Raw genomic sequence first — 23545 nt, 5'->3', positions numbered from 1 at the left:
TGCCCTCAAGGAGCTTACATACTGCTGGGTGGCAGGGGGAAGATTCTAATCCACTAAAACTGCATGGTATGACCTGTCCACTGTCCCCGTAGAATTTGGTCTCTGAACGGTTAAAACAACAAGTTGAAGACAAACTCTTACTATTTTAAAGGTATCGAATTACAAAAACTAGCCCCCAAACGGTGGAACTGAAGAATAGTCTTTGTACATGGACACTAAGCTAGTGAACATTCATCATGGATGACCCCCTTCCCCCTCATTTACCTACCACCCAAAGGGAGCCACATGTCTAAGTGCTGTTGCATGAGAAAGAGACGAAATCCACCCCCACAAGAAGACGATAAAGAATTCAGTGTTAGACATCCAGTTGCTTGTAAAACACCAAAATGTATTTGAATCAAACTTAAATGTAAAAATGGATTATCACAAGGTTGCCATTAAGACTTAACTCTCACAGAATGCAAAGTTATCCCCTTAACAAAAATTTTAAATTCCAGCTTTTCAAATAAATATATTCTTGACAGAAAAAAAAATTAAAAATCAATTCAGAATCAATTCAGAATGAGTGCTTTATTTTTTAATTTCCCACAAAATAAACTGAAACTATCATTTACATCAGTTGAAATGGCAAAAAAAAAGAAAAATTAGAAATCAATCTGCTATAACTCTCTTGTAAACACTTTATGAGCACAAAATAAGGATTAAAAGAAACAAAATGGAAAAACGAAATACCTCTTAAATTGAGGATAATCTGACTGTCATATTACCCACCTGCAGAAGTATAAACAGCAGATGTATTTAAAGTAGTGCAAGATTTAATGAATTTAGGACAATACTCAAATCAGCCCTAACCCAGTTTTAATTACTTGCTCAAGTTCGTATATAAGAATCAATTTAAAAAGCAAATCTTTCCTAAAACTTAACCAGCAGATAGATGTGAACTTCATACCCAACACAACACTAACTATGGAGATCCTGAATATGAGTTCCCCACCCCCACCCCAAAAACATACACACCAAAAAGCAAAGCCCAGCACCCAAAGTGCGTACACTTCAACGTAACTGCAGGTCCTCCCATGGACTATCACTTGTGTAAAAAAAGGTTTCCTTTAATATTTATATATCTGGGAGGGAACATATTGCTTCAGATCCTCTTTCTAAATTTAAAATATACACACGTAATCTTCCTTTGTCTCTTATAAGTACAAATATTAGTTGATAATGGGGAAAATGGGTGAAGAAAGCTCTGTGGCTGAGGTGAGTAAAACAGACTCTCTCTTCTTTAAGAAGCATGAGCTGAAATGTAAGGCATTCCCACTCTTGTTGCATGGAATCAGGGAATGCAGTTCTTGTAAACAATAGCTCTAAGACAGAAATACTGAAACCAAAAGACATTACTTGAGGATCTCTATTGAAGGTCCCCAAACCTAACCTATTCCACTAGAAATGAGGGGAAAACGTTTGGAATTTCTCTCGTGTTAGGAGCCGCTACCCTTTGTCCTCCCTTTTTGTGTTCCAACCCCCACAATCAAGCATGAGAACATTTTCCCCAAAGATCCTTGAAATAAAATACTGATGTAAATGCTGATTTCAAGGGCAAACAGCTTTCACAAGAGTCTATTTCTTGGGCGTCTCGCCGTCTGCTGATTCTGAGGCAGCGCCGTTCTGGGGTAAATTGTCAATGGACTCCTGTGAAGCATTCCTTCGGGGAGAGTTTATTGGGACCTGAGGCTGGTGGGTAGCAGGAGGTTTGGCAGCATTGAGTGGCTTTGAAGAAGAATTAGATGGAGGTCTACGGCGACTACTTTCCTCACCAGTAGAAGCTGAAGAATGTCTTTTCCTCCCAAATTCCTCACTAATAGGAGGCTGTGTGTGAACAAAGGGGATATGATTTAAATAAGCAGAGATGTGGATTTTGGCAACTTAAAAAGGTCAAAGAACCATGGTCTAGGGGCAAGAGGAATCTGATTTTAAAACCAGGCTCTGCTATCTACTGTAGGTGACCTGCTTATGGTCCTAACAAGTCACTTTGCCTTCTCAGGGCTCCTGACCTCTAAAACAATGAGATGATGCAAAAAACCAATGATTCTGGCTAACATTTTTCTTTAGGGACCCTGGAATTTGGACCATGAGGCTAACATTTAATTTGCCTTAAGTCATCCTGCATCCCTCTTCTCTAATGATAACGTTTAAGAGAAGGCCTGGGCTCCTGGCTCAAATTCAACAGGAGCTGCCAGGCCATGTGAGAGAAATGGCTTCACCACCTCCCATGGAACAGTCACAGACTTGTCAGACAACTCCAGCTCAGGGACATTAAATCCAGGCACACAAAAAGGAGAGCCAAAGATCTGCCTCCTCTGTCCTCTTCTTTTCAAATCTCTCAGAGCACCGGGGGCCCCGGACTCTTCTCTCTCCCTTCCCCCTTTCCTCTCTTGCTCCTTCCATGTCCATCCCCCCAGAATGCTCACAAAGCTTAGGATAAGGAGCCTTGCTCCCACATCATGGCATGCACCATCACATGAGTGTTTCCGTCCTGAAGTCCAAATATCTTGGGGGAGGTTTAGAGACAGCTCCAAAGGGATAATGGGCACCACAGCCGTTGGTTTATGAACAACTGTTTGGTGGGCTTCCGTGCCAACAAGACAGGCTTTGGGCTGTTGGAAGGATGCAAAAAGCAGCACAGGGCATTATGGAAACCCACAGAGGTGCCGCCGTTAAGTCTGGGAACCACTGGCCTGGATGGTGACTGGAAGAAGACTCTTAAGATTAAAATTTAAAACATGTTTTCCAATTGACACTTAAGATAATCATAAAAAGACATTCTGTCCAAACATATAAAAAAATTACTAACTAATGTTAAGTAAAAATAGAAAACACAATGAACTAGTTTTCAAACAAACATTTTGTTTTGGGATCCCAAGCCTTAATGGCTTCTCTTTTCAAGCAGGGCCCGGAGGACAGTAGCCACCACCTTCACATAAAAGGACAGCCCACCACAACTTTATTCGGGAAACTATGAAGCGTGAAGTTTAAGGGAGGTGCTGACACCCCACACCAGATCCAAACACAAACGTTAACAAAAGATTAGAGGAGGATTTTAAAACTTACATCAACTCGGAAGTCTTCTAACCTCTTAAAGCTACAGAGGTATTCTTGGAGTTTTGGGTCAATAGACTGAGTCTTAGACTGGGAGTATTTTAGATAGGCCCAAAACTTTTCTAATCCATACAGCTGACCTGGTAACAGAACAATACACACAAGAATTACATTTATGGTACTGGGCCAGATCCTGTGATTAACAAAGTGAACATATTAATAGCATCTTGATCACAAGATTTCAAAAGCATCCATGTGCTTCACTCCAGGTGTGGCCCCAGCGCCCCAACCAACGCTGCCTCTTTCCAGACAGCAGCTGTCATTTCCCAGCATGTCAAGAGGGGAGCATGAGAATCTCTATCCTTTATCAAGCTCGATCCAACAAGTCCTAGGTTACATACATCTAAATATTTAGCTACTTATTACTCTCCTTATTCACGAGTAGGATCAGGCCCCAAATTTTAAATATGATAAAATCAGATTTCATACCTGATTCATAATCTTTTTTGGTTTCTTCTTGGAAATCCTTGAAGATCTCTTGTCTGAATTTTTTTTCCAGTCCATAACTATAAAACCTGAACAGACATTCTAACCCATATCTGAAAGGGGATGAGGGAGGTGAGAGATAAACATTCAGTTGTTCAATCTATTTTTTTTCAATGATAATATAATCAATTCATTAACTACAACAAATGGAAGGGAGCAATAGCAATGACAATCCAAGTGAAAGGGTGATGCAACTGCTTTAGGAACGTAAATTTCTGTACAAGATTTTCCTCTGTATTTGGACCCTGTGGCTAAGTCTTATTATATGGCTTCGCGAAGGTCACGGGGACAGCTCAGATGGTCCACAGTGCTCCTCCCGAAGCCAGTGCACTGATGGTAGTACAAGGACCAGGACCAGGACATCAAGAATGGGTAGGTATGTAAGGAATATGTAAGAGGATTTGAGGCTAGCTATCATGCAATCGAAAGTTAGTTTCTACTTAGCTTTGTCTTTAATTTGTAACTGAAACAAAAGATGTGTGGACAGCGGCCTCTAAGTTCTGGCTGTGGCTTGTGCCTATGTGCCTGTCCACACCACTCTTGCTTGCGCTACCTGGCATGAAGTCACTGTGCTCCCACTAGCTCCTCCTTCCTGAAAGTTAAGGAAATGAGTCAGTCATGCTTCTTTCCTGGGAAGCCAGGAGAAAAGCCAACAACAAGAAACAGCCATGTCCTTTCAATGTATGTGTCTAGGAATGGTGAGGAGCTGGATGAACTAGGCCTTTGTATACCAGTTTACTTTCTATAATTACAGAAGCTTCTGAATTCAAACACCATTTTTATTTGGGTTTTGTCCTCCACAAAGGCTGACTAAACCACTCACAGGGAGTGACATTTGAGCACCATGAAGGAATACATCCGGTCTGCTATAACTACTGTGGATCACACTTGAGCTGCAGCACAGAGACATTCATTATGGCACCATTTAGGAAGAGGGGTGTGAAATGATCTTCCTGTTTCTGTGTTTGCAGGAGTATACAAAGCCCCAACATCATCCCCACTTTGCTGGGCACGTGAAGGCTGACCTAGTGTCTGTCCTCTCTCACTTTGCTGCAGGCCAGCCAGCGGGCTTCGGTGGATCACAGCCCAAGGAGTAGGTGGGACAAGGACACTCTGGGTAGAACACAGTTCCCACCCTTGGCCGGGGCCCAGGAGGATGTCAGGCAGTCTGGATTCTGGTTTGTCCCTACTCGTGAATCCTTTGTAGGAAGCCTGGATCCAGGGATGACAGGGGGTGGTAGAGGATCTATGCTGGCATAAATTAGGGCATTGTTCTCCTCCCACCTCAGGCTAACCCCTACTGTAGGCAGCAAAGTATGGAGTGGAGAGAAGGCAAAGAACAGAGGCACAAAGACCTGCCAAACAAGCCGCTTCACTGCTGCCTGCCTCTGTGTCCTTGAATGTAAAGTGAGGATCGTTACAGCACCTGCCCCCCAGGGGGTGGAGAGAAGACACTGGGGTACTATCTGGGCAGCACTCAGCACCGTGCCACATACACAGGAGGCAAACACCTGATAAAGGTCTCTTATGTAAATGTAAAGGCCTGAGCTGCTTCCTGTGGCTGCAGGAGGACCAAAGAACACAACACACAGCTATTCATCAGACATAATTCCATCCAGCTATACGTGGATCTCCTTGAGTTTTTCTAACAGGTTACAATAAAACGCTAGCTACATTATAAGAAGGCATCTGGGAATGAAGAAGCTTCAGTAAAGAAAGCCTCTTTATTTATTTATTTATTTGCTTTTTTTGGAGGGCAGTTGGGGTTAAGTAACTTGTCCAAGGTTACACGGCTGTTTTTTTGTGTGGGTGTTAAATGTCTGAGACCAGAACCAAACTCGGGTCCTCCTGACTCTGGGGCCAGCGCTTTACTCACTGCACCACCTAGCCGCCCTAATAAAGCCTCTTTAAGAAGGATGCTAGTTTATTCAGCACATAGCAGCATTATCTGTAAAGTCATCTTTCACAGGAAAAGAAAATTTCAAAACAAAAATTTGTGGAACCCATCTGACCTGTAGTTTTCTTTTGCATCATCCCAAGCAAGTTGTCTAAATTCCTCGTACATTTTCTTATTGAAGTGGTCTCTGAGAAAAAAGGACCAGAAACGAAAGAGGGTATTCATTTCTTGGGACTGGCCAATTCCCAAGCGTTTTCTCTCTGGAAAAATTTGAATGATAAAATAAGTTTATATAAATATCGATATAGATACATACAGATATACAATCTACTAACCAATCAAGAAAATAAATGTTTTAATTTAAGCTAAAAAGTTAAGCCAAAAGGGTTATTAAATCATAAACCTTAATCAATTTTTTAAAAAAATATTTCAAAATATTGAAGAAATCTGGAAAAATTTTCCTATGCACTTAAAATTTTAAAAGGCATAAACTGCTAAAATTTAAAAGCTTAAGGGAAAAAAGGCTCATTTCATTAAAAAAAAAGGTTTTAACTTTCAAGCGATTTTAATAAAATATATGGAGATGACAAAACTTTCAAGATAAAATTGATTTTTTGCTGACTCAAATAAAAAGTTTAAGATTTTTACAAAAAGGTACAACAGTTTATTAGCTACAATTCTCAGCAGCTAACCTCTAAGTGCTAACATAGTATAATTTTATGAGAATAAAAGAAAACGAATTCTAACTTGACATAGCTTTTTACATGGGTGTAAGTCCTGTGTTAATAGGAAAAAAAACTATTTTATTTTAACAATCTTAAATATAAACTACGGGCAACTAATAACCTTACCATTCAGGCACCTTCGACGATATTTATGATATACTTGTTGAGTAAAGCCATTTTCCTTCAAAAGTTCATGAGAAGGATGCTGGAATTTTGGGAGAGAATGAGGGGTACATCCATAGCTTCCCACCAGTGGTGCACCTTCTGAAGGGGAAGCATTTGAACTACTGTTTGAAAATAAAAACAAAAAAACTTCACTTTGGAATACCAGGGTAAAAGGGGGGAGGATCTGGGCACACCTCTCCCCCAGCACACACTGCACAAGGAAGCAAACAGTCAAAACCAAGCTATACTGCTTTATCACCGCTGGAATTCTTTTAAACTGGCTTTATTTAAAAAACAAAACAAACTAATCTACTATAAAAAATTGCAACGGTTGAAACCTGTTACATAAAATCAACACACAAATTTTTTAAAAAGTGAACATTACAAATTCAAAAATTAAAGTGATGATCAAAATAATTATAAGTAAGTGACTCTATCCACCTTCAGCTCCATCAAATTCTTTAAACAAAGAAACTTATATTCATATTACTTACCTTTAAGACAGAGAAGTTAATGATGCCAAAGAAAGTAAAAAGTAGGAAGAACAAAGGTTACAGGATCCATCCAAGGCACAGACAGCGGTGTTAGTACTCAAGAACAGAAAAGACATCACCATCTCTGAGAGCAGCCGCCTCCCAAAAACCCAGATCCATGGGCCTTCCCTACTCTGCATCCTCCTGTGTGGTCATCCTATAACTAACACATGTAATGGTGCATCTGGTCAGTAAATGAGAAGTGACATGCATCTTTATTCCTGGCTCTGGCTGTCCAAGATGACGTCACTGATACCTGGCAGAGGCCTTGCCTGAAGATTAGCTGTGACCTGGCTGAAAATGTTGTGGCCGTAGCTCCTTACCCGTTACACGTGACTATTCATAACTGTTACAAACAGCTTTTCATACAACTAACACATTTTATCAGTAGAAAATCATGTTAATTAAAATGGTTCTTTTTCAGGTTAAATCTCTGCAGCAGAAACTGGAAGCAATCAGCACCAGGCTGCTATGTGGAGAGAAGCCACAGCAGCTACATGAGCCTTAACTAAATCTCACATCTGCAGGCTACTGGGGGCCTGACATATAAAGCACTGATACAAATTCAATTTTAAATCACAAACTAGATTATTAAGGGAAGGTTCATGAAAACCTGACATTAAGATTATTAATCAACTGATTGAATGAATGAATTAGCTTTTATGGTCAGACACTGTGCAGGTACTAGGAAGACAAAGCTCAAAGCTGCCTCACCCTCCGTGGCACATGCGGTCAACCAAGGGCAACCACATGCATACTAAACAGCAATTAAAAAATAAAAGGCAAGGTCAATGAATGGGAGAGAGAGGGGCCAGAAGATGCAGGGATTCCAAGAAGCTGGGGACAAGAGGGGAGCATCAGACACGGACAACATCCAGTATGTAAAGGCACAGAAGTGGGAGATGAGACAGTGTGGGAGGCAAAGAAGGTCAATGATCCTAACAATTCACTGGGAATCATAGGAGCTTTCGCTGGATTTAGGAGGCACTTAAGGATAAAGAACCAGCAGCTTGAGAGGAAAAAGGGAAATGAAAGGCCCTGGTCACTGAAGCCAGAGATCAGATCCCCAGGAGACCCGTGCTCTGCATCTGAAGAGGAGCAGCTGCTGTTATGGGGACTCCAGGTGAGACCCCATCTCAGTGCTCGCTCTGCTTTCCTGCTGACTTCCTTCGCAGCTTCCACAACACACCTATTTCACTTCCTCCTCCCACGTACAACTAGAGAATCCTACAGCTCTGCAGAGTCACCAAAGGAAGACTCTCAGCAAGATTTCTCCTGTCACAAGTTCCACTCCAGGAAATATGGAGACCTCGTCCTACTTCAGTTCCCCAAAGAGTGAGATACATCGTGGAGACGACAAGAACTCTGACCAGCAACATAGCCTCCACTCGTGGCCCTTCGCGGGACGGAGGGGACGGCCCTCGTCACACAATGAGTACCACCGTCTGAGCAGGATTTAGACGCAGGTCTTCCCCAAGTCTATTCCATTAGAATCCCTGCGGATCGTTAATTTCCAAAGAATTCAGATGCAGTAAGGCACCATACAGAAACCGTTCATCCTTCTGTTAAAATATGACGTGGACAGACAGAAAAGCTCATCGGACTGATGAGCCATCCTAAGAGTCTACATTATGCACTGTCATAATGTCTGAAGCTCCTTTCCTAAGAGTCAAAGGGCAAAAAATATTCCTGCATCAAGCGGACTGAAGTACCTTCTTTGAGATCACCACTCACCATCCTCCCCCAAAGCTCCTTTACCGCCAACAGCAGGGAATCTGGAGGGAGAGGGAGCGGGGAAGAGGGAGGACCCGAGCTGCAAGGGATGACACGTCCTCTGCCCATCTTCTGTGCAATTCACATTCACAGTACTAGAAAGTTAACCGTGAGCACCGAGAGACTGACTGGCCCAGTCACCAGCTAACATGTGTCAAAGGCAGGACTCGCACCCGAGTCTTGCTGGTTGTAGGATCTGCTGCCCCTTCACTACCCCAAGATGGCCCTCCACATTTACAAACAATCCACTTTTACAATAAATCAGAGAGTGCTCAACAGGAGCAAATACTGCTATTCTGGTTAATTCGATGACAAGTTCATGGGAATGTCCTATTAGAAACCCAATAAAAAACCTGCATTGATATCTGGAGTAACATGCTGGAGTTGCACAGGAAGATTTTAGGTGCAGCCTGAGCTTGTGAAGCCCAGAGCTTCATTCTTCTGGTCACTGGTTTTAGGCAAAACCCAACTCAGAGACCAGCAGGTCCAGCCCTCTCAGACGACACTCATCACCCCAAGCGTGTCCCCAGCGTCTGAGTGCGGCTGTAGACTTTGTGGGACACCACACTGCATTTGCATTAAAGTATCACATGCACGGCTGATTCAGGAAAGAAGCTATTATGTAACACGTCATGCACAGACCGACTTCTTTATAAGACTGTGTCTTCGTGTTCAGTAGTACGTGGCACCATGAATTACATAAAGCTTATTTGAAGGGCCATAGGAATGAATGTCTTAACTCATTACTATTAGAGCAAGCATCAGGTAAGCCTCGGGTGGTCACCGCGCATTCCCCAGCTAGCAGCGACATCACATGCAAAAGCAAAGGGCTGGATTGAAGGAGGGAGGTGAAGGTCTTAACCCCGAGTCTGTGAAGGTGTTTCCAAAAAAAGTTTTGAGAAGCAGGTTTGTAGCCCTAAGTGTTTTACTGAAGAGACTTAAAAATACTGTTCAGAGAAGGCCCTCAGCAGACTGCAAAGGGGGTTCGGGGCACACACAAGGTACAGAACTCCTGAACTCAGTGATTTCTCATGATACAATAAGCAAAGCCTACAATTCTGAGATGCTAGGCTCAATATGCTTTGAGAAACTGAGATCTGAATGTACCATCAATTAACAATACATTTTATCTGCTGATCATTTATACATACACACATGTGGACACATGTGTCTGTACACATACAGAAATCAACATTACTGTTATATAGGATGCCTCTCCAAGACAGGGATGAATAGGGATATGAGAGAAATGTAGATAATGTAAAGCAATAAAATGTATTTTTAAAATATATGAAATGGTACTACTAGGTCTATAGCCCAAGAGAGAAAAGAAAAAAAGGCTCTAGATGCAAAAAAATATTTATAGCAGCTTTTTCTGGAGGCAAAGAACTGGAAATCAAGGATTTGATGCCATCAGTTGGGGAATGGCTCAACAAGCTGTGGTATGTGATTGTGACAGTAGGTGTACTACTGTGCTTTAAGAAATGACCCAGGATGGCTTCCAAAAAGCCTGGAAAGACTTACGTGAACTGATGCAGAGTGAAGCGAGCAGAACCAGGAGAACAGTAACACTGTACAATAATCAACTGCACAACTTCGATATTCTCAGAAATACAACGATCCAAGAAAATTCCCAAGGGCTTAGGATGAAAAATGCTATCCACTTCCAGAGAAAGACCTGATGGAGCTTGAATGAGACTGAAACACAATTTTTTTAGACTTTCTTTATCGTCCTTGGCTTTTCTGGTCTGCGTTTTCTTTTGCAACACGGCTAATATGGGAATGAACATGACTGCACACACATCATCTATATCAAATTGCTTGCCATACTAATAAGGGAGGTGGGGAGGGAGAATTTGGAACTCAAAATCTTTAAAAATGAATGTTAAAAATCTGTTGATATTGAGGAAAAAAATTTAGAAAAAAATGAAAACACTGTCAATAAGTTCATCTGATTTATAAAGACTATATACGTGAAGTAATTTTTCCTTGCATATTCCTGAATATTCTAGGATTCAGATTCTTGGAATCATCCAGAGTGCCAAAAGCATGTACTTCTTCTAAAAGAATACAAAGATTTCAGTCTTTAAATGGAAAAACCGCCAATGTCATTCTTTTCAATATCTAAGAGTTACCAGCAGCCAATCTGTTGGTCAGCAAGCATTAGGAAGCTCTGCCCCAGGCGGGGCGAGGTGTCAAGAACACAAAAACGAGAAAGAAACAGCCCCTGCCTTCCATATGCTTTTACTGAGATTCACCAGGGCCACAATCTGTGTACAAAGTAAATAGGAAGCGGCTTCATGGGGGAGGTGGAGCCATCACAGAGCAATGGCATCGGAAGAGTCAGCACTGTGGTCCAGGAGGAAGAGTGCTGTGGCACTGGTGCTGGAATGCTGGGTGGGAAGTAGCCGGGGGCAGCTTTGCTGGCACTGCAGAGTGCAAGGGGTGTTGCCCAGTCCACAGTCAGAAGCCTGCAGAAGAAAAGGGGGTGTGTGTCCTGCCCTAGAAGCTCTCTGGGGTTCTCTGAGCAGGGGCAGGAGTGAGAGGTCAAGGTCTGATAAACACCGACTACAAGTGACCAGCACTGGTCTAGGAGCCTAAGACATGGAGTGTGAGTGAGTGAGTGAGGGAGTGAGGGAGTGAGCTTGTGTGCCTGCATGTGCGTGTGTGTATGTACACACAGACACTAAAGGAAACTCGTGGGGCACTGGCCTTAGAAGCCAGCAGGATTAACTGACACTCTGGAGAAGACTGGAACCTCAAAGGAAATGAGGGGATCCAGGAGAAAGGAGGTGCTTGTATTCCTGGCTGACACAAAGCAGGCTGGTCCCTTCGCCAACAACAGTTGGGAAAAATCATGGTTTAGAGGGCAGCAACAGTGAGTTCCAGTGCTGAGCTCAAGAGGTCGAGGGGAATCCAGTTTGAAATAGCCAAACAGGGAGCTGGAGATAGAGAACTGGAACCCAGGAGAGAGAAGGGTATTTTTTCATTTTTGTTTTTCAAGGCTGGAGACACATTTGAAGCAGGCAAGGAAGAAGCCAGGAGTAGGGATATTTGGGGAGGTGGGGGGCCGTAGCTACAAAGGCACCTGCCAGAAATAGGTGATAAGAGATTCACAAAGTAGGCTCCCCTATCCTGGAAAATCTCCAAGCAAAGACTGGATGAGGTTTTAGGGGCCATTATATGGGGATTCCCGTTTTCATGTGCACTGGACTGGTGGGCTGCTGGGGTCCTTCTAAACTCTCACACACTGCACTTCTGTGAGGTCTCTCCGCTCCAAATCATCCTCCATATAGCTGCCAAACAAGCCTTTTCAACAAATTGCCAGAGGTCTTTATTGCCTCTAAAAGAGCTTCCTTCTAAAATCGAACCCAAATGGCTTCCCTCTCCCTCGCAGGCTCCAGTCCACCTCCAGTCTCTGCATGGGGCCCATCAATGGAACAGGCTTCCTCCTTACCACTTCCACAAAGAACCCCTTCCAGACTCCTCGGGGCCTGCCTCTGCCCCCTCCTCTGAGCTCTATACATTCCAGACCTGCATGCCGTCTGTCCATGCTCCTCCCTGAGAGGCGGGGCTCTTTCTTTCTCTGTCTGTCCCTGTATCCCCTGCCCCTAACCGTGCCTGGCACCCAGTAAATGTTTGTTGATGAGGGAACCTCAAACCACACAGAGAAGTCCTCAGAGCTCAACAGGGATGCTCTGGTATCTCCAACATATATATATGCCTCAAAGTCAGGAAAACAGCATGAAGTCACAGAGCTAAACAAAGAGGGACATATGGGACATGATGCCAAGTAAGAAATGAAAACATCAACAAAAACTTGTAAAAACAAGAACCAAAAAGAAAAAGGTACAAGGCCTTATCATCAAACACTACAAAATCCACATGATCTACAGAAAGTACTCAGTACATTTTACATTAAAGATGCAGAACTTTCTTAATTTTATACACATAATAAGTAAAATTGTACATGTTATGACAATGGCCAGAACAAATGACAGTCTTTATTGTTCTGAACAACATGCAAATTAAGACTAAGGATTAATGTCATTTTTAGAAAAATCTGTTTTCATGTAAAAGAGGCATGGAAGATTTTAAGTTTTAAAATTCCAATGCTCTCCTATCATGTCATATTTACCACCCATTTCTACTTTTTGTCCTTTGTTCTCCTTCTTATAATTCTTCTATTTTTCCATTCTCTAGGTTCTTGTATTCTAGAAACATTTCCCATTCATTCATCAAACATTCACTGAATGCCTCTTAGGTGCAAGGCTGTGTTAGAAGCCAGGGAAGGGGGAAGGCAGGGAGGGAAGGAAGGGAAGGTGTGATAAGAAAGAGAAAACCGTCTCTGCCCTCATGGGGCAGCTGACATATCACTTTTCAAATGCCACTAAAAATCTCAATAGTTTTTTTTTTTTTTCCCCATTAACAACTTGGAATCAAAAACAACAAAAGATCCTGTCGCTTGAGTAGCTACCTGACGGAGGATGTTCTTGGCCTGTGATCTCTGGAGTCCATTACCCAACCAACATGACACTCTAGAGGGGGGTTTGTACTATGCCGTGTTTTTCTCTTTCTTGGAATCTAAAAGAAAAGAAGTCAAACATTGCAATTACTTTTCAGTAGTGTGAACTTAACAAGTAAATTAAAACCCTCTGAGAGCAAACCAGCTAAAACATTTTCATACTATGGAGAACACATTGTGAAATCATATGAAGTCACAAAACTCAAACATCCCTCTCTCTCACACACACACACACACACATAAGTCTCATAACTTAAACAAATGGCTTTGCTAGTGAGCTAAACTAGCCATGGCATGGAAGGGAGCAGGCTGCTTCATGATTTCACTGCATCCTCTCTGTCTGCCTACATTCAGAGTCATCACTAAGGTCATTTTGTTTATGAACTACTACCCTGGAGATGCTCTGGAGATGGCAATTCTGAAAGCACTGTGTGATAGTAATGGAATATAAAGATCCCCCTGTATTGGCTTGGTTTTCAAATTGATTGTGTTAAAACCCAGAGCTTATGAATCCCACCTGTGGGATGGACTTGTTGACATGAAAAGAAAGTCCTGAACTGGGAGGAGCTGGTGATGTAGATTTGGAGAGACAAGAGAGAGGCAGAAGAACTTTTTGGAAGCAGCACCTTTGGAGGCAGAGAGAGACTGAGAGGATTGCTGAGGGCCACTTTGAATTGTCCTGGACTTTTGAGACCTGCTACCCAGAGCTGCCAAGGACTGAGGAGACATGGCTGTTTTGCTGGTACTTTGTCTGTTTTGATGTTGTTTTGCCAGATTTGTCCACTGGTGAAGGACAGTGCTGTTGTTGCAAAGAGTCTGGGAACCTTTCTGTTGGTTCAGAAGCCCTGAAGAAGGATTTTCTTGTTGTATGTTTACAGAAATCCTGGAAGAGGGTTTTGCTAATGTTTTCAGGGGTCCTAGGACTGTTCTGCAGACAGAGGATGAATTAATGAAGACACTGGCAATGTATCTTGTGGCCTTGCTAAGCTTTGTCTCCCCAGGAACAAAGATTGCTGAGAACTTGCCTTGTGTCAAGATGAAGAAAAGACCTCCATTTGGGTATTAAGTGCTGTGCTTAAACTTGTTGTAACTCTGGGGTAGATTCAGTTGTGATCCAAGGGTGGGGAACTTTTGACCTTTTTGTGCTCTGTGATTGAACAAATGAATGTACTTTACTTATGATTGGAAACTAATCTCCATTTGAGAAGAGGGGCTTTGTGATGGACTAAATGAAGGTACAGCCTAGGGGTGGAGTAGTATTTAGAACAGGGACTTTGTAATTGATTGAATGAATGGAAGGTCCTGGGGTGGGGTAGTACTTGGAGATTATTTAATCACACTTAGTAAATGCTGTATTTGGAATGATGTCATGTTTTGACCTTCTCGGTTCTTAATTTGTCACTGAATAAAATGGAGAGCACCTATGCTGGTATTCTGAACCTTGGGAAGTTGCCTTTGCTTGGCATTACATTACACACTGAAGACAAGATCTTTCAAGATACCTCGAGGGAAGAGGACACAGCCTCAATGCCTATACCCATCTTCCATGACAAGGATATTCTGGATGGAAATCCACAACACACTGTCAGGGTTACAAAACTGACCGAAGGTAAGGACAGTAAGACGCTGCAGGGCTCGTCTAATTCTTCTCATTATAGAAAAGCATGGCTTGGTAGGACAAGCAGAGGAATTAAGGCTCCACCAACAAGGCACCTCCCCCAAGGTTTTTTTAACATGGGCAGCCATAGAGATGTCTCTTTTTCAATAATCCAATCAATGACACGGGGATGTATGAAATAGAAAGTGAAATCAATAATATCAGGCCAAGCAGAAAGCTGAGAGCTTAAAGTAAAGGCATTTGCAACTGCCTCAGAGGCCAAAGGGAAGATGAATGTGCTAAAAGATGATGATGACTGCCCCAAAATTCTATTGTTTGAATCAAGTCCCAGAAATCCACAGGGACCACTCAAGAGAGCTCCTTCTACTAATCACAAATGTAAACACAAATGAAGAGACGAAGGGATGTGCTGAGACTACAATATGCAGGTGGGTGGATGAGCGGTATTAGGTGATCACTAACAAATATGCTAGACAGGTATTGCAGACAGAGAGTAAATTCAGCTCAGGGCTTAAGACCATTTGGAAAACTATACAATGTGTTCAATGGTTCCAATCTACAATCTTTAAAAGACTTCTCACAATGGCAGGAAATCATGAAACACCATGATCTCTGAAGAAAACAAATTATGGATGATCTAAATCATAATGGAAAGCTTAGGTGGTAAGTTTAGGTAGGTAGCATATTACCAATCAAGGTTGGACAAACCAAGACCATGAAAGAGAGTCAAGGAAATGTCTCATCAGGAAAAGGAGCGGGGATCAACCACATCCATGTGAACGTGAGGCATAACCAGGCAGATTCTCCAAGTGCTGCCCTAACACCCAAAAAATGTTTGAAAAAACAAAACCTCAGAGTAATTGTTTTAGTTCAGTGGGCAGATCCACTGTGGTGCACTGATGATACCATGATTTCTGGGAAGGTGGTCATGGACAAGAATCTCTTAAGACTGAAAGGGATCCGTGGGTTGGAAGGAAGATCTGCATCAGTGAAGTCACAGATACATTCAAGTATGAACTTCTCAGGATCGATTGTGTAGAAACGCTGAGAGCTGCCCCTCGTTTCCTATTCAGAGGGTTTCCGTTTACCTTCACATCGATGGCTTTTGGCTCCTTCACAACAGGATAAAATCGAGGCGTTTTGTTTGGATCTTGTAGTCTAGGTGTACGGGGTGTTTTGGGGGTTCTTGCAGGATGAACCCTTGGAGATTCTGGGACTGCTGTGGGCAAGGACCGAGCCATTGTTGTTGAAGACACTTCTGAAATACCAAATAATTTATGAGCCAGTTCATCAGTCAAATCTGTAAAAAGGAAAGACACAATGAAAACGTTAGCAAGATTCCAACATTTCAAGTTGGATAGTCATTCTTTCTTTAATGGACAGTTAGTTCCGTAAATCCTTTCAACATGGCGGTACCCCAGCTCTGGAGTTGCTGTCAGAAGACAAAGTTCACTACTGACCCGAGATACATCATGTTCACACTCTGCTTGATGCCATATAAAGCAGGGTTCAAAGCGGGCTCCATAAACCCACGGTGGACGAGGGCATGGCCCAAAGAAGAGTAAGGGAAGAGGGCTTGTGCTCCGCCACCCCTGGAGCAGCACAGCAGAGGACTTGTCTCCAGCACTGGGCCAGGCCTCTCAGGGGTCCGGCAAGCTCCCAATCTAATGGAACATAAGAGAGAAGTTGTATTCAAATCCTGCCCCTAGCCCATGCTGGCCATGTCTCTTCTCTAACTTCCTGGAGCTCTGAGAAACACTTCCCAGTTCTCATCTCCACCCCAGTTCCTCATCGGGCCTATGGAGATTCAGCAAGTGCAATCAACAGTGCACTCTTCCCAGTGGGATCTCACCCTCTTTGTGAGGGATCTAGCTTTTCCAGCTGTGGCAACCATTCAGAACAAGTTGTGAAATAAATGGGACTTAGAACCAGGTCTTCAAATCACTGCCTGACATATTCAGTCAACATTTTCCAGAACAACGAAACCTATTCAACCACATACACCCCTCTCACTAAAAACATGAACATCTTAGAGCCAAGTTGTTGGTGAAGTTCTATCTGCATCACCTCTCTACCTTTGGCATTCCATCATGTGTTTGTTCTCATGATCAGACCACAGAGATCGAGGAAAGGGCACAAGCACATTCTATCACAGCCACCCCCTAAAAAAGGCAAGGCAGGAGGGCAATGGGAGGTGCTGGGGCTCTCCTTGTTCCATGGCTACATAAACGCTCGTGAAGGACTGGACTGCTAAGGTCCTCAAAAGCAGGCTCTTCACCCCATTCATCTGTGTCCTTAGTGACTCATAGATTGACCTACAAGGGTGGCTGGGATGAATGAATTATTTTAACAAGTGCTCTGTCTACACTGCCTTCACTTCAGACCTAAGAATGCCCTCCACTAGCCTCCTCCTCATCTCTTCCCTCCCAGGTCCCTGTACACATCTGGATCCTGCAACTTCTCAAATGTGAATGAGAATAAGCAGGTAATCTGACCTTTAGAGAATTTAGAGAATGAAGAGAATTGAGTCTAACCTCACTTGACTGACAAGAAACTGAGTCTCAGGGAGATTAAAAGACTTGTCAAGCCTGCCTCCCCCCCAAACAGACTACAAATGGCAGGCGCCTCACACACCCTGGTCTGTCCATCTTTGCAAGAGTCTGGGCTGCCTTTGCATTCCACTGTGGTCAAGATGGCAGCATCACAATTAGGAAGCCACAATGGAGCAAGAGGCAGATCAGAAAATAGCTTTTCTACAGAAAGGGCTACTGGTACACTAAGGAAGAACAAAAAAATTATGGTAAGAGACCACAAAGTCTGCCCCAATTACCACAGCCGTCTCTTTCTGTGGCCCTTGCCCATCAATGCCCTGGAGTAACAGAAGCCACAAGACCACAAAATCACTGATCTAAAGCTGGAGAAGAACTCGGAGGTCACAGAGTCTGGCAGCCATCATTTAACACATACGGAAAATGAAAGCTACAGGGTTAAGTGCCTTGCCCAAGGTCAATAGCCAGGGGCCGAGCTGAGAACTCTACCCAGGGCCATTGACTCCTCCTGTCCCCCACACTACCTGCCTCCATCCTGATCGATGCTTATCCATTCAGGGCATTCTCATCTCCACCAAAACCTGCTCTCAAAAAATGATCATCAACACTACAATAACAATAAATAAGAGGGATTACATGTTACCTTTGCCAGGGACCTCTGCCTCAAGCGAGAAGAATGACTAGATATCAAATCTCATATATGAAAATGCAAGTATAAGAGATTTCTTCATTTATTTAGAGCAGAAATATTTTTCCTGCACCCTGTAGGTCACATACTATGTAGGCAACCACATCCTTGACCAACTTGGAGGGTCTAGGTTTAGCCCTGGTAGTGAGCACAAAAAAAAAAAGATGTAATGCTTGATCTGGAGTCAGGAAGACTTGAGTTCAAATTCAACCTCAGACACTTACAGCTGTGTGACCCTGCCCAAGTCACTGAATCCCTGTCGGCCTCAGTTTCCTCTTCTGTTAAAAGGGGATCACAGCAGCACCTACCTTGCTGGGTTGTTGTGAGGAACAAATGAGATAACAGTTGTAAAAAGCTCGGCACAGAGTCAGACAAATCCAGCCTCAGACACTTAATAGCTGTGTGACCTTGGGCAAGTTACTTAACCCCAATGCCCCTCCGAAAAGCAAACAAAACAAAAAAAAAACCCAAAACAAAAAAAGCTTAGCACAAGTTGGCACACAGTAAGTGCTTAATGAATGTTCATGCCCTTCCCTCCCTTTCCCCTTCACAAGGTTCACAGTAAGTCACACCAGGTGTTCCAATTTGGGTATCACTTGCCCAGGAAAACCTGGACACTCAGACACACATCTCTTCACTGATCGTATCTGTACAACAGGCTTACAGAAGAGACGCTGCATTTCTATGACTTATGACTTGTAAAGGACTCCATGTTTTAGTCTCTCTGCTCCGTTCATTTACATTCTATATTAAAAGATAAAACTTTGGTTTACTTTGGTTTAAACTATTTCTGGACAATAGCATGTTGATCTAAAGCCAAGGAAAACAAACGGAAGAAGGAACATCTCGTTGAAGTGATTCACAGTGTGAAGAAAAGCGAAGTGACCTACCTTGCTGAGATGGTGGAGGTCCCACGGGGACGTCTAGACTCGGCTCTAGACTCAGGGGAGGCTCAGGTGCTAGGTTCTCAAACTGTTCTTTACTAATTAGATTTAGCTTCTTAAAGTTTTCAACTTCTTGCTGAATCAGAACAAGGAAGCTACGTTACTACCACGTTGGGTAACAAACTCATAAAAGACAATCTGCATACCACCTTCAGAACCCAAACCTGCTTGTGAACAGGGACAATACATAGGCACAACATCCCCAACAAACTCAGCGAGCGGCCATGAAAAGGCCCGCACTCTGAAGGCTGCTGTTAACCTGCAGCAGTCACCCCAGGTCACCCCAGCTTACAGGCGCTGCTGCACACCCTCCTGCACTGGAACAGAGCAGCCGGCAGCAGCTGCTAAGCTGGAGGCTGACCTGGGGCCTGTGGGGAAGACACGGCCTCTTCCTGGCCTGCACGCACGCACACACACACACACACACACACACACACACACACACACACACACACACACACACACACACGACAAAGGGCTGGGTGTGCTAAGTGCAGAGGCAGTCTGGAAAGATGGACAAAATCTGGCGGAGAGGAAAGGATGTTCCTGAAGAGTAGAAGAGGCCCCTCGCATTCTTCTTCCATCCCACACGGGGAGGGCAGCTTCCCAATCACTGCTACCCCTCTCACTGTCATTCAGTGGCAGGGTCAGCCCTACCCAACCCACACCTGCCCCTTCTCCCCAGTCCAGAGCTCTCCTATCCTTCCACAAAACAGACCGCTGGAGGCTGAATGGTCCAACTCTTCTTTTACAGTTAAAGGAAGCCCAGAAGTGAAGTGACTTATCCAAGGTGTCTCTTCATATTGCCTGGTACCCACTGGAACCCCCTGCTCTGTTGCTAACCGATCTATCTGGCCAACATTTCTTCATGTCACAGTCTTTCCATTTTCCGGCCCTCCCTAGAAGCCACTGCTTCTCTGGCTACCTTCTGCAGGACTGACCTTCAGGCACCTAATACAGTCAGTAAGAGGATGCCCTCCCTTTGCTGCAATCAGTCAGCAATTTAATTCCATCATCCTATAAGCCCAAGCCCTTTGGCTCGGTGTCTCCGGCCTAACCTCAGTTCCCTTCCTTAGGCACAGTCTGCCTCCACCACACACAAGGATTGCTACGTCTTAGACATCGCCTTCCTCTCAATGCTTCCTGACTGAAGGACTGACCTTCATCCTCACTCAGACCTCCAAGCCCCGGTGCCTTCCAGGCTCTTCCAGTCCATCAGCACTGCTCTGGTCTCAGTCAGGACCAAGTCAAGTCCCTCCAGGCTTGACTTCACAGATGAGTATCTCAACTCTTGTTTCCTGCCTCTGAATGCTTAGTCCTCACCCTATCTCCGATCCTCAAGCCGAGTTCCCTCTACCGTCTTCTCTCTGACTCAGCTTTGAACACCACCAAAGGGAGTCCTCATGATCACAAAAAGGTGGTGGTCTTCCCACCTAAGCTTTACTTGTCATCTTCTCTGACTCTCAGTCACGCTCCCCTCCCCATATGGGCAAATCTTCTCTTCTCTAAACCACCCCCACCCCCATCGCTTCCTCTGCTCAGGAGAAGCCCTGGTGTGCTTCACTGACAAAATAAGAGGACACCCACCTCTCCTGTTCTCCTCACCTTTGAACAACTCCCATATTGCTCCCCATTCTCCTTTCCTTTGGCTCTCTCTCTCCCAGCCAAGGCCATCCTTTCTGGGAAGGCCACCCCTCAATGATGGGTGGCATCTCGTCTTCCATTCTTCCTCATCACTGGCTCCATGGTACCATGCCCAACTGCCCCACTCCTAAAGCACTTTGCTTGGCTTTCACACTCCTCTCAAGCTCTCATTACACAACTCTCTTCTCTTTCCCAACTCAATTCCCAAAAAGCTGCCCACACTTGCTACTTCCGCCTTCTCACCTACCACTTACTTTCCAAATCTCTTGCAGCCTGTCTAACTCCACAGCTCTGAAACTGCTCCTGTCGAGGTTATAGCCTCCTAGGGGGTAAATCGAGTGGCCTTCCCTCACTCCCTGTCCTACGCGACCTGTCTAACTCTTCCTCTGCTACAGTTCCAACTCAGCGTCCTTCCCTATGCTGACACTGAGCGGCTGCCCACGAAGGACTCTGTCCTGGCTGCTCTCTCCTTCCTTCTAAGTTACTCTTCTGATCTCAACAACTTTCAGGAGCCCAGGACTTTGGGGAGAATTCGCCATAAAAGATCCAGGAGAGACAGAAGGTAAACGTTAAAGATCAATTATAAGGAACTCAATAAAGTCCAATTGTTTACTTCACATATGTGAAAATATTAGCAGTACTCTTATGATTGTCATAATTATTTGGAAAGAAAGATGGGCTGATTCTAAAAAAAAAAACTGTAGGGAGAGATAAAAAGGAGCAATTATCTCATACAAATGAGACTTAAAAAGGAAAAAGTGATAGAGAAGTAGCTCGTCGTGGGGAGGGCAGCGAGTGCTGGAACCTGATCCTCATGGGGAATGGGTTAGAGAGGGAACAACATATATCTAGAAAGGTTTTAAAATCTAAATTCGGAAAGAAATAAGAGGGCATGCAGATAGGTAGGGGGAGAGGATAAGGGAGGGACTCTCTGAGGGGTGAGTAGGTTAAGGAACGGAAAGGCAAGGCAGTGGGTAGGAATAAAGACAGGAGTGAGGAAGGCTAGGGCAATTACGGTGAGAAGGATAAGGAAAAATAGGAAGGAGGAAAATACACAAGTAATTGTAGTATAGAATGTAAAAGGCACAGATTTACCCATAAAACAGAAATAGACAGCAGTTTAAAATTTTGAATTCAACAATACTTTGCTTTCAGGAAACATAAAAATGAGAGAGACATAAACTAAGATAAAATAAAGGGCAGGAATAGAATTTAATAGGTAAAAAAAGTTAAAGTTAAAATTGATTTAATCAAAAGTGAAAAAGAGAGAAACTACACTCTGTCAGCAATATTATTCAATACTGTTTTAGACCATTTAAAATAACTAGACAGTATAAAATACTTGAGTATATACCTGCCAAAAACAGATACAGGAATTATGTGGCCATAAACATAAAACTTTTCCCACAAATAAACTAAGATCTAGACTGTTGAAGTAATATTTATTGTTCATAGTTAGGTAAAGCCAATAAAATTTTTTAAGTGACAATTTTACCTAATATATTTATTCAATGTCATTCCAATAAAATTACTTTAAAATTAATTTGGAAGAACAAAAGGTCAGAAATTTCAAAGATACCAAGGGAAAAAGATGCAAAAGAAGTAGATTCAGCAGTATCAGACAGACCTTAAACTATATTATAAAATGAGGGCACTGCTGAAGTGTAAAAAGGAAGATATTGACTATTTTAAATTGTAATTTTCTTGTATCAATAAAACCTATGTAGCCAAGAATAGAAGGAATGCAGAAAATTAGGGAAAAAAACCTTCATAGACAATTTCTCAGACAGGATGTGACTGAGTTGGAACATTGCTGTAGTGTAGGAAATGATGAGCTAGCTGATTCAGAAAAACATGGAATGACTTGGACTTACGAAGGAAGACACTCTCCACCTTCAAAGAAACAGACGATAGGAGGAATTAAGGACAGTATGGCCTTACCTATGTATGTGTGAGCATTTATGTGTATATATCCATGCTTAACGCAGCCTTCTTCAGAGTGGTGAGAGGAAAGGGAAAAAATAAAGTAAGAAGTATGGAGCACAGAATCAAAGAAAACCAATAAGTAAGCAAAGAAAAGCTGGGCAGCTTTGAAAACAATATGTAGTATTTATTATATAGGTTTTCTTGAAATGGAAATTTACTGTTTTATACTGAATCCTCTCTTGTCTGCTGTATACATGGTAGTTTTTTATTTTTTTTCCTTTTCTAGTTTTGTATTTAAGTTTAAAATTTTTTTAAATTACAAAAATTAATTAATTAGGAAAAAAACTCTCAGGAGTTCAAATCATCTCCTCTATGAAGATGATTCCCAATTCATATATTGTGCCCCAGTCCCCTTCCTAAACTCTAATCCTGGGTCACCAATTGCCTGCTGGGCATATCCATCTGGATGTTACTCAGACAACTCAAACTCAATGTGCTCAAAACAGAGCTGACCAGAACTCATTGTCTTCCCCCTCCCAAACTGTTCTCCAAAATGACCCGTTTCCATTGAGGAACAGCATCCCCTGGTCACCCACAACCTTAGAGACATCTACTCTTCCCTCTCCCTAACTTCTTTCCCGGCATTTGCAACTGTATCACCACAATATTTCTCCTCTCTCTCCTTAACTCCATGCAACCAACCAATTGCCCAGGACAGGTCCTTATCACCTCTTCCTTCGACTGAGGTAAAGCTTCCTAATTCATCTCTCTCCCTCCCTCCAGTCTCTCTCCTCTCCACTCTGTCCCCCATATAACTGTCTGAAATTAAGTTTATGTCATTCTTCTGCTCAATAAAAACCACCACTGGCTTCCTATTGCATCTAGGACAAAATAAGACAGAGAAAAGTATTTAAAG

The 23545-nt window shown here is 43.1% G+C and overlaps 1 protein-coding gene across 3 annotated transcripts in view; it reads right to left on the bottom strand.

Annotated features, from left to right (window-relative positions):
• Positions 1 to 544: 544 nt before the first annotated feature.
• Positions 545 to 23545, bottom strand: part of LARP1B (La ribonucleoprotein 1B) — a 97144-nt gene continuing 74143 nt past the window's right edge. For 2 of the 3 annotated variants that reach the window (XM_069091280.1, XM_069091261.1), the window contains exons 12-19: positions 19006 to 19135; positions 15967 to 16178; positions 13213 to 13319; positions 6391 to 6551; positions 5655 to 5799; positions 3586 to 3695; positions 3109 to 3236; positions 545 to 1866 (exon numbers count right to left, since the gene is read on the bottom strand). In XM_069091280.1, coding sequence (XP_068947381.1) covers positions 1618 to 1866; positions 3109 to 3236; positions 3586 to 3695; positions 5655 to 5799; positions 6391 to 6551; positions 13213 to 13319; positions 15967 to 16178; positions 19006 to 19135 — 1242 coding nt within the window. In that variant the 3' untranslated portion in view covers positions 545 to 1617. The remainder of the gene's footprint in view (positions 1867 to 3108; positions 3237 to 3585; positions 3696 to 5654; positions 5800 to 6390; positions 6552 to 13212; positions 13320 to 15966; positions 16179 to 19005; positions 19136 to 23545) is intronic. The other variant, XM_069091272.1, reaches the window with a different exon arrangement.

Source organism: Petaurus breviceps, unplaced genomic scaffold (assembly GCF_028583685.1).
Source record: "Petaurus breviceps papuanus isolate PSGF00001 unplaced genomic scaffold, PetGlider_PUasm1.0 126, whole genome shotgun sequence".
NCBI lineage: Eukaryota > Metazoa > Chordata > Mammalia > Diprotodontia > Petauridae > Petaurus > Petaurus breviceps.
The sequence above is the reverse complement of the archived record's forward strand: the minus strand, read 5'-3'. Positions and strand labels throughout refer to the sequence as shown.